Source organism: Heloderma suspectum, chromosome 2 (genome assembly GCF_057233095.1).
Source record: "Heloderma suspectum isolate Gila_16-S chromosome 2, 16-S_ref, whole genome shotgun sequence".
NCBI lineage: Eukaryota > Metazoa > Chordata > Lepidosauria > Squamata > Helodermatidae > Heloderma > Heloderma suspectum.
The window spans coordinates 168,216,134-168,233,039 of record NC_139459.1 but is presented as its reverse complement, the minus strand read 5'-3'; the positions used below and the strand labels follow the sequence as shown (position 1 = coordinate 168,233,039).

Sequence of the window (16,906 nt, the reverse complement as noted above, 5' to 3'; positions counted from 1 at the left end):
GGTGGTGCCTGCAGGGTCCTAGGCGCAATGAAAAATGAAGCAGACTCTGAGGGTCCAGATTCTGAAGCAGGTACTTCTAACAGACTGGAAAGTATATACATTAGATATATTAGTTTGTCCCACCGCACTTTGAACATCAAATGTGAAATGTCAATGATATGTCCCAAATCTGCTACCAAGCCTTTACTGACCCAAAGAGGAACTCAAGATATACATGAAAACCATCTCCATTGGTCTATCTAGCTCAGCATTCTTTACCATGATTCCTCAGGAGTTCTCTTAAGGTTTCAGGAAGAGGTTTCCAGCCCAAAGACCCTTTTCACCCGAGATACCAGGTTGGATTTTGCACATGCAAAGCATGCGCTCTACTGGTGGAGCATGCATCCTCTACTACTCCTTGCAGCCAATCCTGAACCGGAACTAAACAGCAAGAAAATTAATGGTTTGATTCTCTAGTGAAGAGACACATTGCGCCCAGTGACTCCATTCCAGTCTCAGCTATTTCAATCTTTTTATTTGCTCAATAGCTTTAACTGGTTGCCAAACAAAAAGATAGATATAACAGCACATTTGTAACTATGACGCTGACTGGCATTACCACAACAAGATAGAAGGCAGAACTGCCATGCCAAGCCCCCCTGAGCCTATGCTGTGTTGCAGGACCTCCCCTAAAATGCTGGCTTCCAACAGGGGAAAATGCTTCAGGACTGCGCACAGGAGGGGGGGGGGATTGATGTGGTGAGCAAGAGAGTCAGTCAAGAAGCAGCTCATACAATTCAAGAAGTGTCTAAGTGTATAAAGCACATCATCGCTGAACAGTTTGGTGTGAAAGACAGGAAGAGCGGACAGAGGTTGACAGGGGCATTCTGCTTTACGGACATCCAGCCAAAGCTTCAAGGGTTTCCTTTGTCTTCCTCACAGCTCTCCTTCTTCAACTCTTCATAGACACCTTCTGCCTTGTCGCTCTTCTCTGCTCCTTCTGCTGTTCGTGCATTTGGCACCCACAGCCCAGAATCAATGCACCGCTGCATGTGATATTTTGCTTCCTGCAGTGGGATGCAAAACGCACACTGCTTAAGGGCCATATGCCTGTTGCACTTTAGATGAACAGTTCTGGTGAATTCCTAGGACCCACTTTGGGCTTCTAAACAATGGAAATTAAACTATTCTAATAAAACTAAAGCAAGGGTGGGCAATTTTGGGGGGCCCAGGAGCCATGTTCCCACCCCCAGACCCCTCCTGCAGACTGTACTCAGTGTGGCTCCAAGAGAGAAAAAATCAGCGGTTTGCTGCCAAATTTCAGCAGCAACCCACTTCAGTAAGCTAAAAAGGTCAAATTTGGCTTCAGAACAAGCTAAATTTGACCCTTTTAGCACTCTGTAGTGCTAAAGCTGCCATGGGAGGGCAGTTTTTCTATTTTGCTGTAGGGAAACATGCTGACCTAAAGCTTTTTAAAGGGCATTAATGGAGTCAAAGACGAATGTAATAATTATGAAGACAGACAAGTAATAGCGCTGAAGTTCATAATTCCCTGGTTCAGTATACATATTTGTCCAGCTCATAATGCTCAGCTGTATTACAAATTGAACTCTATTTTCCCCAGACGTTCTTCTCCAGCTCAGAATGTTAGACACAATTCTGTGCATGCACTGTCAGCGGACGAGGCAATCAAAGCCAGCCGCCTGTGCAGAAATTCTCCAAAGTTCAACAATTCCTGGGGATGGGGGGTCAGGGAAATGTAATAACATGAGTGCACAGCACCATCACCACACATGTGCTAACCTGATGCATTGAGAAATGACTCCTGGAAAGGAAACAAGCTTTTTTAAAAAGTTCACAGATAAAGTATGCAAATGTGAACTTCTTAAATATCAGTTCCAGGCAGAGCTGCAGGGAGCCTGCCCATCACTATGCAAAATGATGGGTTTTTTTCCTAAAATAAAAGGTTAGAAAATAAAGCAAAAGGACTACAAAGCTTAAATCAGTCTTAAGGGAACTGGTTTTACCAAATCCACAGAATAAGCTGCTATTAAGGGAAATTTTGGTTGCAAGGAAAAATGAGAGATTTTTCTAGTGTTAATTCCTAATTGAAGAATGTACAAATACTTCAGTAGTTTATACTAGTTTTTGAAGCTTAAAGACAAAATGCAGGCAAAGCATCGGACACAGCTAATGGAGCAAGGAAGCTCAGTACTGTAAGAGCACTAGTCATGTTTGCAGAACCTCTGTAAGCTAGGGTACTACAGCATGCAATTACTGGTACAGATAAATACCAGACTTTTTCTCAAAGTGGTTTGATGGGGATGGGGTAGCTGGAGAAATTGTAGTAATTGGCTGTGATAGTGTGAACAAATGTCTCCAAGCCCTAGATCATAGGTGAATTGGGGTGGAGAATGCATGTAAGTGTGTGAGCATATTCAAGAACAGGGCCTGACATCTTTTGGAGCTATCTGGATACAGTTCCATGACTTGAAGGAGGGAGTCCAATCCTTAACCCAGCTCTGACGATACTCACAGCAGGATCCATTTTACTGATAGCATCCTGAAGCATCTGCACATCTTTCACATCAAAGCATTTCTGGAGCTCCTGGGAAGAGGAGACAGTAGCATGGTTAGCCGAGGGGATAATCTGCTTAGGTGAGCAACCCATTCCCTACAATTCTTTGTCACTCCATTACAAACTCAGGATGGTACCCCAGGTCCATCAAGGAGCACTATTAGGAGAATGCCCAATGTGAGGGCATCTGCGCAAGAGCTTTTCCTGCTTCAGCTCAACACTTTAGCATCGAACCAGATGTTTAAAAGAACCTCCCCTCCAAGCACTCACTCGCAGTTTATAGCAAGTGGAGGGGAAAGAAAGGAACAGCCTTGCACCAACATCTCAGATTACATGAGTCACAAAGGCTATCCAAAGCTCAGGGATAGATCATATGCTTTGCAAGCACAAGGTCCCATGTACAACCCTTGACATACACAGTTAAAAGTATCTCAGCAGAGCTGGGAAAGAATTCTGTGCGAGGCCCTGGAGAGCCACCACCAATCACAGCAGGCAGTAGCATGCTAAATGGACCAAGTATAAGGCAACTTTATATATTCATATTCCATAATCTGCAAGACCAGAAGCTCCACCAGAGTATGGGCCACAGGAATCAGGTGCACTGCAAATCTGATCCCTGATGGAACTGCCTCTGCCGTAGGTACCCTCACCAGACGCATGACTACAGAACAGCTTCCTGGGGAGGAACAGTTAGATTAGGGATTCTGACAGCACAGCGGTACCAAGGCCAGGGAAGTAAATAAGGGTACAAATAGTTTTATCTACATGGGAGTCATTAGTCCTGAGCCCTTGGGATAATATAGGTTTCAAGAACCAAGATATTATCATCATCATCGCTGTCCCACTTTCCCTCCCATACACACACCACAGAGTGAAACAAAGGATCATTTCATGTAACTAATTTCCACAGCTGAAGCATCAGCTTTTTAGCAGTTTCCCTGAGTTACTCACAGACGGGAGTGATTCATACACATCCACAGGATCAAGGCCACCAGGTCCCAGCCGTTTCTGCCGCTCTTCTTCTTCATACTCTTTCATGGCTCTTTCGACGCGTGCCTTGGCCCGGCCTCGCACCCTCTCTTTGAAGGATTCCAGTTCATCATTAAAGCCCTCCATGTACTGCTGGTCAGCAGTCTGAATGGAAGGTGGGAAGGCGGCAGGGAAAAGAAAAAAACCGCACATGAGTACCAAGTGTTGAACGGACATCCTGAACTCAACAATCAAAGTGACCCGCTCTCCCCATACCTCTTCACACTTTGCCTAACTTGCCCATTAAACGCCCACCCAAGCCCAAATACTTCACACTACTTATCAAATATACTCAAGCTAAGACTCTGATGAGCCACCAGAGGAATGGAATTTCCTAAACATGAAGCTCCTAATTACTTTAGGGCTCTTGAGGTGTAGGCTAGTTACCTGGAAGGCACTGTTAAGGGGGCAGCCTGTTCATCTGAGGGATCATAAGAGAACATTTGGGGTGGAGGCAGGGAGTAGTGTCTGCATGGTTCCTTTAATTCAGCCTCCCTATCTTGGTGCCCTCCAGATGTGTTGGACCACAACTCCCATCATCTGGAGGGCATAAGGTCGGGGAAGGCTGCTTTAAGGTCATGCAGGTCACAAACAGAATTGCACCACTTATCTGGGTCACAGCCACAAACTATTTTTACTCATTCACCAAGACTGCACAACATCAAGCACTGAAGACTGTGGACGTTCATCATCAGAAATTGTCAGCTTTAAGATAACATTTGCTATGGAAAAATGGAAGCTTAGTGTTACTCTGCTGCCTCTGTAATGTTTTGTCAGCCAATAAGGCAGCTGCCCTGCACTGATTGCAGCAGATCCTGAGCGCAGGGCTAACCAAGAAGCAAGGCAACGAAGCCAGCAAGGCAAAGTGTTTCTATTGCTACTATTCAAGGGAAGGGTTTTCTCACCTTGATTTTAGTGAAGAATTGCCTGAAACAAGCTCTAGGATCAACCTTCAAGCTCTTGGCCAGCTCCAGGATGAACTGCATCACTATGGTCTGATGGGCCACCTGCTCCATCAGGGCATGTTTCTGAGAAAGGTGACAAAAGAGGAGTTTAACTTTTAAAGACACACAGCACTCCTCCTCCAAACCACATCTGCCTGAGCCTGGCACAAAAACAGCTTTATTCACACTTCAACAGAGCTCTAAAAAGTTGGTGGACTACGTTGGTGAGGACGTGGGACAGGGCCTTCTCAGCGGAAGCACCCCAGTTATGGAATTGCCTCCCTAGGCCCCCATATTTACTCAGTTTTAGGCAGGCAGTGAAGATGGTTTTGTCCTGTTCAGCTATTAAATGTTTTTAACATGGGGTGTGAGGCTTTAACGTTAGCTCTGCTGTTAATTCAGCTTGTTGTTCTGAATTTGTTTTAATGTTCTTCTTCTTGTTGTACAATGCCTTGAGGGTCTTGCTTGGGCTGAAAGGCAGGCAATAAATATTTTAATAAGCAAGTAAAATCAGTCCAAGCCTCTCTCAGGTTCATGCTACATGTGCAGGACACCAGCTGGCCCAGAACCATGACTATCAAAGCGACAGCATCCTGCCTCCCTGGCCGCTTTGTTACATTCCAGCACACAGCAACAGAACTATACTGAATGTCAGCATTGCCTTTCAACAAATTCGTGAGGCTATCTCAGTCAGTGCCTTCTTCTAGGCATGTAGCTGGCTGTGAGACAGCAGCAGCTGACTCAGCAGGACCCAACTGCTACAACACCAGACACAAAATAACAGCTGAAATAATTCCACTGGCAGGGGAAATTACTCATTTAAAGCAAGGCCAGGCAAATTGTTCAGTGCAGAACCACAATGGCTGTTTACGAGGTAGTCAACTACCAAACTGCACAAGGTAATATACTGTACTAATGGCTAGTATCCAGGTGTTCAAAAGCATTATCTGGACTCTTAATCATAAGATCTCAAATAAATACGAAGGAAAGACCTTAAGAGCTTGCCTTGCAGTAACCAAAGTTTCTCAAAACATTGTCCTCATTTGTTTTGAGACCAATAATAACAGCCATGAAAGTGTTTGATTTTTCTAACAGAAGGAGTCATTTCATAGAATTGTGTAGCCACTACAAAATTATTTGGGGGCTAAAAAGGATAACCTAGAACTTGGGGTCTCTGGGAGCCACTGTTATCCTCCACACATTTCAACTGATTTATCATGTTTGACTGGTAGCTCTTAGCCTTTTGCACTGCAGGTTCCAGAAAAGCTACATCAGCATCACTCACCTCTTCTACTTCCAGATCAATACACCAGATGACTAAGTAATTGGCTGTCTCCTCACACACAAGATGTGGGTTATCAGACAGGTATTTCTGGCTGTCATCCCATCGCCGCAGCATTCCTTTGGAAGAGGAGAGAAGCAGTATCAAATCAGATTGCTCCCACGGTCTACAGAGGAGACAATTTTCCCAACCAGGCTTTTGGACCAGGAATTTGACATACCACTGACAGCACTATGAAGAACTGCTGGCATTTTTTGGTGTATAATATGCAACACATTAACTTGAGTTTGGCAAGATAAGCAATTGAGGCGGATAGGATAATGATGGAGGGGAGGGGAGAGGAGTTGGTTTTTTGACTTGGGAACATTCATGGAGGTAAATATTAAAGAAGCTCAGAACTTATGGTAAAAATGGTATTAAAACAATTAAGCAAGACAACCATGATTGCACACAGCCTATGAGAACCAGAGCAAGGCTTCTAGTTCCTAAAGGGAGCTTTATATAACCTGAATATATGTTTGTTTAAGATCAACAGCAGGAAGCAAGAATGCTTTTATGTTCTTAAATAAAAGAAACAAACTCCACGACAGCCGTAAAAGGAGGACTTAGGAGTGGCTTCCTTTGGGTAATCACAGCCCACAATCCAAGATGCTGTTTTTGGTCCTTGTTACACAATGGATTTATTCAGACACAGCACTAAACCAGTTTAGGAATGAGCCTGACTGAGCGTCAAACTCACACATACATATCCTGCCTGCCCCTCCCCTAGTGCTTTGGCTTCTATTTTCAACTAACCACAGTTACTCATTACGGCTGAATCTGAACAAACTGTGGTGTTAACTATGGTTTAGGGAAGCTTCCCTCAAACTGGGTAGCTTCAGATACTTTGGAGTAAAACTCCCATCACCCTGATTACTGGCCATGCTGGCTGAGGCTGATAGGACCTGTAATCCAAAACCTCTTTAAGGACTTGGATTGGAGAAGGCTGGTTTAGGGAAACAAGCCAACTTCACACTGTGGTTTACAAACCAAGATGGCTTGTTTCCTTAAACCATTGTTAACACTAGCCACAGTTTGTCCAGGTTCTTACATAACAAATAACTGCAGTTGAAAACTGAAACAAAAGCTTCCCTTCTCCTACAGGAGAAAGGAGCAGAGAAAGCACATGTGTTCAAAGGATTGTGCACATAGTTGGGTGTTACATGCAAACCAGCCACCATATATATACTGAGCAAAGCTTCATGTGTGGTATAGACAACTAATCTCATCATTTTGAAAATGTATTACCATTGGGGGATACTTGGATCATTAGCACTCTTGCCAACCTTTGGAGGGTGTTCATACTCAGGAGCAAGCACCAGAGAGCAGAACAGAATGACTCGTTTGGCATGATTTAACAACCCATGGTTTGTTAGCCATGGGTTGTTTTGGACTGCGTGGGAGAGCTCCCAACTGCTTGCTTCTGCTTTGCTTAACAACCCAGGAACACCTCATTCCAAGGTTGTTCTCTGAGACATCCAAACCTGGAGATCTGGGTTGTTGAGGGAGAAACAACTCAAGAGTTTTAACCCAAGAACAAACCATCAGAAAAAAAGGAAACTACTTAGACCATTGGAAACAGATGCTGCAGTTCATTTACTCCAGAATAGCCTCCCAAAGGAAGTGTGTCCTGTCAGAACACTTTGTTTTGAACTTTGTAACCCAAAAGGGAAGGCAACTACCAGGGTGAATAAGTATTAGACAGGCAGCTCACATTTTGTTATTGTTCATTCCAGAAGAGCTGCACAGAAGTAGCTCATGGAACATTAAATTCCCAAGTCTTTGATTTTCCAGATACATTCCTCCGTTGTACTCCATTATGAACAAGGTAGAGCATTATGGCAAATTAGAGCACAGAACATGTCACCCCTGTATTTAATTCTGGGCTGGCCCAGTGGCCAGTCACACAATCTACTCAATTGCAAATGAGTACCAGTCCACAGACTGTATCTGCAGCTGGCCGCAATTGGCCACATTGACCCCAAGCACTCTCGGTGACAGAAAAAGAAACCCAGGATAAACTCTATCCAGTATGTATTTTTCATGAGCAAGTCTCTTCTACAATAAAAAACTAATAAATGTAAACCTCTGAGACCACAATCCAAAGAAATTTCACAAAAAGAAAATAGAAAAGCTAGTCATCTATAGTCCGCATAAGAAACTGTAACTGACTTACCAAAGTGCTTAATTTGCTTCTCATACTTCTCCACAAATGTTTTGTGCTTCTTCTCTTTCTGTTCTTCGGACTCCTCATCTTGCTGCTCGGCCTTGACGTTGAAGACACTCTGAAATAGCAAAGGAAGGCTTGTTAGTGCCACTACTGTTACTTCATGATAGTCAAAGTTGGCTGAACTATCTCATGGCTGGCTGGATAGTTCTAGACCAAACAAATAAGGGAATGCACCAGCAAAAGAATAAAGAGGTAAAGTATCCTCAAAAGGATCAGGGGCAACTGAATCAGTTTCCTCAAGGCATTCAAGCTAGTCCTGCAAAGTCTTTAGCACAAGACTAAATTAATTCTGTATGCTATTTTGATGAAACTGATTCAGCTGCCTCTGAAGATGAATCGTGAGACTCAAAATGCTCTGGACTTAACAGTTTTACAGGAAGCTTTTTAACGCTTCCTCGTCTATTTGTTCTAGGATATTTCTAGGACCAGGATCCCATCCTTGCTTCCATCATTAGCTATTCAGGAAGAGAGATCTAGCATTTGGGATGCAATCAGAGACCATGGGAGGTAATAAACTCATGGTCTGCACATTTGTACTGTTCAGTTTCCGTCTACAAGATGAGTGGAAGAATCAAACTATGGGCAGTGTCTGCTGAAGACTCTGCCCTCTAAGGCTTCCTGGGGATCAGTTAGAAATTCTTCTTCCTGCACCCCTACTGCTTCCTCTGCTCCCTCCCCACTGCCCCTTTCTAATCCCAGGACTTGCAAAACTTATAGAAGCAGTCCTTTCTTCATTAATTACATTTCTATACTGCCCAATGTACCATACAATTGCGCTCATTTCACATGCCAGCAAGGTTATGCTCAAAATCCTACAAACTAGGCTTCAGCAGTATGTGAACTGAGAACTACCAGAAGTACAAGCTGGGTTTCGAAGAGGCAGAGGAACTAGAGATCAAATCACCAACATTCGCTGGATCATGGAGAAAGCAAGAGAATTCCAGGAAAACGTCTATTTCTGCTTCATTGACTACGCTAAAGCCTTTGATTGTGTGGATCACAACAAACTCTGGCAAATTCTGAAAGAGATGGGAGTACCAGACCACCTTACCTGTCTCTTGAGAAACCTGTACGAGGGTCAAGAAGCAACAATAAGAACTAGACATGGAACAACCGAGTGGTTCAAAATTGGGAAAGGAGTACGACAAGGCTGCATATTGTCGCCCTGCTTATTTAATTTATATGTAGAGTACATCATGAGAAACGCCGGGTTGAATGAATCACAGGTCAGAATTAAGATTGCCGGGAGAATTATCAACAACCTCAGATACGCAGATGATACCACCCTAATGGCAGAAAGCGAAGAGGATCTCAAGAGCCTCTTGTGGAGGGTGAAAGTGGAGAGTGCCAAAGCTGGTTTGAAACTCAACATTAAAAAAACGAAGATCATGGCATCTGGCCCCATCACTTCCTGGCATATAGAAGGGGAAGAAATGGAAGCAGTGACAGATTTTACTTTCTTGGGCTCCAAGATCACCACAGATGGTGACTGTAGCCATGAAATTAAAAGACGCTTGCTCCTTGGGAGGAAAGCTATGGCAAACCTAGACAGCATAGTAAGAAGCAGAGACATCACCTTGCTGGCAAAGGTCCATCTAATCAAAGCTATGGTTTTCCCAGTTGTAATGTATGGCTGCGAGAGCTGGACTATACGGAAGGCTGAGCGCCGAAGAATCGATGCTTTCGAACTGTGGTGCTGGAGAAGGCTCTTACGAGTCCCCTGGACTGCAAGGAGGTCAAATCAGTCCATCCTAAAGGAAATCAACCCTGACTGCTCATTGGAGGGACAGATACTGAAGCTCAAATATTTTGGCCACCTAATGCGAAGAGAAAACTCCCTGGAAAAGACCCTGATGCTGGGAAAGACTGAAGGCAAAAGGAGAAGGGGACGGCAGTGGATGAGATGGCTAGATAGCATCACCGATGCAACGAATATGAACTTGAGCACACTCTGGGAGAGAGCGGAGGACAGGAAGACCTGGCATGCTATGGTCCATGGGGTCATGAAGAGTCGGACACGGCTTAACGACTGAACAACAACACTGCCCAATAGCCAAAGCTCTCTGAGCAGCTCACGGCAAATTATACCTCACAATCATCTCCAAAACTGCCTAAGCATATTCTCTTGAGGCTATATGCATGTCTGCAGGACTGCAAGGGCACATCGAGGCACTCTCGGTGGCTGTCCCAATAACTGTGAACTCCATCCCTTCCCCCGACCACTTCCTTACCTCTGAGCCACAGCACCTTCCAAAAGTACCCTCAGATATGCCTTTCCAAGCCAGCTCTTGGGGAATGCAGTTAAGCCAGTTGGGCATCTTGGCTAGGATCCAAACAGCCATTTACGCTCAAGTAAGGGGACTGCACTAACCCAGTGGGATTTGACCTTTTCCACTGACCAGGCCTCTTTCCAGGTTACATCAATCCGCCTTTGAAATACCCTCACTGTCAAAAGCAATTTGAAAGGTGGCATGGGGAGGGGCTGCCGCTTGAGAAAAAAGAAGATGAAAGCCCCAGTGGGTTTATGGAATCAGGTTCATGGTTCTTTGGCTCTTTCTATTTGGAAAATGTTTAAACTGCTTCTCCGTGTAGCTGGTTGTCTTGAACTAAGTTGGGTTTTTGTGTTTGCTTTTTAAATGATTGTACACCCTGGGTTTTAGGAATGTGTCAGGCTGGAAAAACCCAACTCCCACAATTCATCAGAAAAGGTATGTGATTCATGTAACTTAATGTACAGGACAGTCACACCAAGGGTTTGCAGTTGTAAATGAGTACAGATCCATCAACCCTGGGAAGCAAGACAGAAAACACACTCAGCCCAAGTGAATAGCTAGACCCACCTTACTGAAGCCATCTTTGCTAAGAGTGTCCACATTCCAAGGCATATTCTTTTCCTTCTTCCTGAGTGTTTCCATCTTCTCTTCCCAGCTCTTCTCTTCTTTCTTGAGCTGCTGTGCCTCAGCCTGTAGCCTTTGCACCTCACTTTTGGTGGCCTCTGTGTTGGCCAATTCAAGTTCTTTCATTTTCTTCTGGCACTCAGTTAGTTTCCTCTTGCACTCCCGGCACCCTTTCTCCACCTCCTCTTTCTCCTTGTGGAACTGTTCCATCCTGTCAACTCGAGCCTGGAAAACAGGTTCTATTCAGACAATATAGTCCAACTAAGGCTCATTCGTACTACCAACTCCCCCCTCATTGGCACTCATATTGGGACAGCTCCAACCTAGAATGAGTCCTACCAACTAGCCTATATGAAAACAGAGCTAGTTGGCACCTTTTAAAGGGAAAGAAAGGTTGTTTTATTATGTATTTATTTTTTAAAAACCCTGTCTTATCCCAACATTTCCCCACCCCCCAAAGAACTCAACCAATAACAAAAACAAAACCACAAAATTAATTGAACCACCATCATAATAAAATACCTGGAGCAAAAAACTCCAGCAAGCAGCAAAAGCAGCAATCAGTCCACAATATCAAAAACAAGAAGATAAACAGGAACAGCACTGACATACCTACAGAAGAGACATCTTCTCAGCTAAAGGCCTTCTTAAATAACCAGTTTTTAAGTAGGCACCTAAAGGTATACAGGTTAGGGTCAATGATCTTGCCTCGCAGCCTGTTAATTGAGACATGGGCTCCACAAACACCCTGACAAATAACATGTATCCCTGCACTAAATTCTTTATAAATTGCAACAGAAGCCTGGACAGTTTGGTCTTCCGGGCCAGTTGACAGAAGGGGGGAGGGAACATTCTCTTCCCCACCCCCATGTTGCTGGCCAGCTGACCTTTCGATAGATTTAAAAACATTTCCCAACCTTTTTTCCCGGATATGCAAAGGGAATGCATGCATACTGGACAAAGAAATCAGCCAGCCGCAGAAGCAGAAGCTGCTGTCCACAGAGTGTAAAATGGGTGTGTCCCTCACACAAATCTTTTATCTCCCCGCCCCCCACACGCACACATAAATAGCAGAGAAAGTAGGTAAAGCGGGCAGGGCGGGTTTTCCTTGTTGCTGCCTTTCCAGCCCCCCTTACAATCCTGCCTGGACCAGTAAACCAGAGCATTTGCATCCTCACAGCACGCTGGCAACAGCAATGCCCCCAGGCTGTCTGCTCATTCATCAGCACTCTGGCTGTCCACCACCTGCTCAGGTGCAGTACTGGCCGCTCCCCCTGGATAGAGGCTGTGGCTGCCTTTCCCCTAAGCATCAGCATGTTTCTCCTCCTGCAATCCAACACCAAGATCTGGCATGTATTTTGTTTGCCACTTGAGACATTTTGGATTCAGAGTAACCCAAAACCACCATCACCACCACTTGTGCTAGCCTTGCCCACTGGCCTAACCCTATACCTAGCTGCTGTGGTGGTCACTGGGAGTGATGGAGCCCAGCCAAAGAGACTGGTGGTGCTTTGAGTGCTTCCAGTGCAAGTCCAATGTAAAGAGTGGTGATATATAGCAATGACAAGATGACCATTTCAATCAGATGCACACCACTCCTGGCCTCAAAGTCACCATATTTCAATAACAAAATACTTTTTGCCATAACCCAGCCCTCTAAAATCTCAGCTTCTTAAACACTGAGTCCATGCTTGCAAAGCTTTAGACAGAGGCTCATGGATCCAGTAAAAGGTATGCTTTAATCCCACTAGACTAAATTCCCCAGGGAGGTCAGAAGAAATGATCATCTCTTCTGACCTCAATAGGCTATGAATAGTTTAAGCTAGGATCTAAGCATTTTTTGCAGGATCCTGTCTTGATCACCAGGCAACATTCTCGCTGTTTTAACTTGGTCTGCTTTAGAAACTGGCAAGCACATATGAATGTAATCTTGGAATTGTTGTCGATCACAAGCTGAATATGAGCCGACAATGTGATGTGGCTGCAAAAAAGGCAAATGCCATTTTGGGCTGCATTAATAGAAGCATAGCATGGTGCCAGCATGGTGTAGTGGCTAGAGTGCTGGACTGGGAGTCGGGAGATCCGGGTTCTAGTCCCCACTCGGCCATGGAAGCTCACTGGGTGACTTTGGGCCAGTCACATACTCTCAGCCCAACCTACCTCACAGGGTTGTTCTTGTGAGGATAAAATGGAGGAGGAGGAGGATTATGTACGCCACCTTGCGTTCCTTGGAGGAAAAAAGGCGGGATATAAATGTAATAAATAAATAAATAAATAAGCATAGCTTCCAAATCCCGGGAAGTACTAGTTCCGCTCTACTCAGCACTGGTTAGGCCTCATCTGGAGTACTGTGTCCAGTTCTGGGCACCACACTTGAAGAAGGATGCAGACAAACTGGAGAGGGTTCAGAGGAGGGCAACGAAGATGATCAGGGGACTGGAAACAAAGCCCTATGAAGAGAGACTGAAAGAACTGGGCACGTTTAGCCTTGAGAAGAGAAGACAGAGGGGAGATATGATAGCGCTCTTCAAGTACTTGAAAGGTTGTCACAGAGAGGAAGGCCAGGCTCTCTTCTCGATCATCCCAGAGTGCAGGACACGGAATAATGGGCTCAAGTGACAGGAAGCCAGATTCCGGCTGAACATCAGGAAAAACTTCCTGACTGACAGAGCAATACGACAATGGAACCAATTCCCTAGGGAGGTGGTAGGCTCTCCCACACTGGAGGCGTTCGAGACGAGGCTGGACAGCCATCTGTCAGGGATGCTCTGACTTGGATTCCTGCATTGAGCAGGGGGTTGGACTCGATGGCCTTGTAGGCCCCTTCCAACCCTACTATTCTATGATTCTATGAATCTTAATATAGGCAGGATTGCTTATCTTCTATAGCTACAGGAGGAGAGACTGGAAACTGGAGCAGAGTTTGAGCTGCTGAGAATACCAGGGATGGTGGTTTTTTGGCATCTAGTCCTTGTGGCTGTACACATCTGCTTGAAAGTATGCAGGTGAGTGGCATTTCAGGGATCCACATGGCTCTGTTCACCCATACCATGTGGAAAAATGGTAGTCTTATTAAACATTTTGAGAACAGGCAGAGATGGCATCTCTGCTTGTTTTTCAGTTCCTTATTTGGTTATATAATATATTTGTTTACAACTGGAAACCAGCCAGTATATATAACACATTATATATTTATTGGAAACCAGCCAATATATAACAAATTATATATTTGTTTACAACTGGAAACCAGCCAGTTGTAAACAAATGAAAGGAGCCAAGAGTTTTAGGAAGCAGTATAGGTTGTTACTTCTGAGAAGTCTGAGAGTTTGAAAAACATATCTCATATCAAACTCTTGTTTTTAAGAGCCCTCCAATTTTCTGTTTTTGTACATATTTCTTGTGCCAGTGACAGAAGCACCACATTTCAAGATGTAGTGAAGAGCATATAGTACTTTATTACCTGCATCCTTTTAGGTCCAGGCTCTCCAATGAGCCCACAGAAACCTCCCTAAGGCAGTTGCAAAATGAAGCACCTGGCTTGCAACAACTTGCCATCTTTCGTGTCATTCTCCAGAATACCTCTGGGCCCATGGAGCCCAGAGGCTGTGAAATAAGTGTTTTGTGACTGGCTGTGCCCACCATGGTGGCCATTTTGTGAATGGACCCTTGCCCTGCCAAGGCACAGTTATTTTGTGATAGCATTCATGACATTTTCTTAAAATACTACATGTACCCACCAGCCCAAGAAGGTTGGGGATTCCTGTTTTAAGGAATACACAGAACACCCTACATAAACACCTGTGAAGGTTGAAGATAAGCCATGAAAACTTTTATATGTAGTCGCATTGACACTACTAATAAAGAGCCCAAATAAATATGCTCATTTCAGAGGAAGATTCTGAACTCGTTGAGATTCTGCGTATGAATTCAAAACTTTTTAGCAAGGAAGTAGTGCCAGGAGGCTGAAAGAAAAGATAGTAGGAATATAAGAATAAAGAATATTACTTACTGGTGCCCCTGAGGGAGGGAGTAGGAGGGAGTAAATAACTACTTTACTTATGTGAAAGAATACTTATGTGAAAGAATACTTATGTGAAAGAATTCTGGATTATCCCCAGAATTAACACACTCCAACTGCAACCCAATCAGGTAACTTGGGATTATATATTGTTAGGAGAGAAAAGTGCTGCTCACACCTTCAGTCACATGGGTTAAAAACACACAAGAGAAATGCGTTCCAGTTCTAAGCTTGGAACTGACAGCTCTTGGTTTAAGGCTGCAATCCTATGCAAACTTACCCAAGAGCAAGTCTCACTAAACACAAGCAGAAATTACTTTCAAATAAGGATCAGGCTGCACAAGCCACTTTGGGGAATCATTGATTATTCAGGGACTCATATTACATATTAGCTGATTTGCATATTACATTTTGTAGGGATACATTTAAGCGTACCTACAAATAAGATGTGCAGATGAGGCACTGGCCCGGTTCTCACCAAAATCATAAACCTGTGTCTGGACTACATCTCTTCAGATTGCAAATGAAGACTCACAAGATTAACTGATCTTTCACACAAATCTGTTCCCTCCACTCAGAAAAATAGCATGTCAAGAAGTATTCTTGCCTAGTCTTCCTCCCAACTACCAACATGCTAGTTTTCATGCTAGGTGTGGGGAATGGTTTAGTATGGAGGACCATTTCATCAAGCAAGTCTCTGCCTGAAGTCTGAAGAGAGACAGCCCAGACACAGGTTTACCACTTCCATGGGAACTGTCAAACATATATTTGGAAACACTTGTTTCAGGCAGGTATACTCATCAAAGAGCTAAGATTGGATGGCAAACCATAACCAGCATACACTCAGTAGCAGTCCTGGGTTTGCTGCTACATCATGTATAGAACAGCTCTCAGGAGGTGGCCTTTCTACCTCAGCCTCAAATCCCTCAGCTGCAAAATGGCAATACTGTACACACTGTTTGCAGGTGTGTTCCTGACAAACAAAATAATACCTACAATGCCCTATGTAAAGGGAAAGTCCCACTAACAATGATAATAGGTTCCCACACTGAAATGTACTTTAGGCATTACAGATGTATTGCCTGCACTTTTAAACCACCCAACAACCCAAGCTCTCTGGGTAGCGTACAAACAACATTTATACAGCACCACACCTGCCCACGATATTTTACAGAGCAAGAACAAGGTACCCGAGAAGCTTACGCTCTAAAAATTTCACACAGGAGAAGCAACAGAAGGGAGAGAGGAAGGAGAGAAAAGGAAACGTATGCATTCCGTTCAGTTAGTATATGTACTTCGTTTCAGTAACAGGTGACGAGGACCAAGTTTAAGGGGCTGTACCGAAGGATCCCAAACAAAGCGGGTTCTGAGGGAGGAGAGAGAGCCAGCGCGCGGCAGGTGCTGCGCCGGTAGGAAAGACGCCGGGCATGAGGCAGCAACGAAGAGCCGGCGAGAGGGTGGGGGGCCGGACCTCGCAGGCGGGGAGGGCGGCGCTCGCCTGCGCCCCGGCGAAGGGGCCCCCGTGCTTCTGAGAGTAACGCTGCAGGCGCAGCCCCGCCCCCGCGCGGCAGGGCAGGGGAGGCCGCACCGGTGGGGCTCCCGCGTATTATGCAGCCTCCCACAGGACCCCCCCGGCCAGGGCGGAAGGGGAGGCGGCGGGGCCGGGGGGGGCAAAGCCGCGCTAGGGGGAGGGGCCTCTCCCCCCAGGGGAGGGGGCGGGAGGCTCTCTCCTCACCTGGTGCCGCCATCGGAAGAGGCTGGGCGTGTCGATGTTGGGGTGAGTCTCGTCCTCATCGTCGGACACCTCAATGTGGTCCCAGACGCTGTAATCCACCATGGCGCCGCTCCCGCCTCGCGAGCCTCCCGGCGCCGCCGCCTACGTCTCACGCTCTCGCACATCCGGTTCTTCC

At 45.2% G+C, this 16,906-nt stretch overlaps 1 protein-coding gene across 1 annotated transcript; it reads right to left on the bottom strand.

The window, feature by feature from the left end:
* Window positions 1–494: 494 nt before the first annotated feature.
* Window positions 495–16,889, bottom strand: CDC37 (cell division cycle 37, HSP90 cochaperone). The gene is made up of 8 exons (XM_084835875.1): window positions 16,732–16,889; window positions 10,922–11,203; window positions 8,028–8,136; window positions 5,816–5,931; window positions 4,492–4,614; window positions 3,509–3,691; window positions 2,516–2,587; window positions 495–1,046 (listed from the first exon to the last, which is right to left on the bottom strand). The coding sequence occupies exons 1-8, from the start codon at window positions 16,831–16,833 to the stop codon at window positions 894–896; spliced, it is 1,140 nt and encodes a 379-aa protein (XP_084692001.1). The 5' UTR covers window positions 16,834–16,889; the 3' UTR covers window positions 495–893.
* Between the last annotated feature and the right edge of the window lie 17 nt (window positions 16,890–16,906).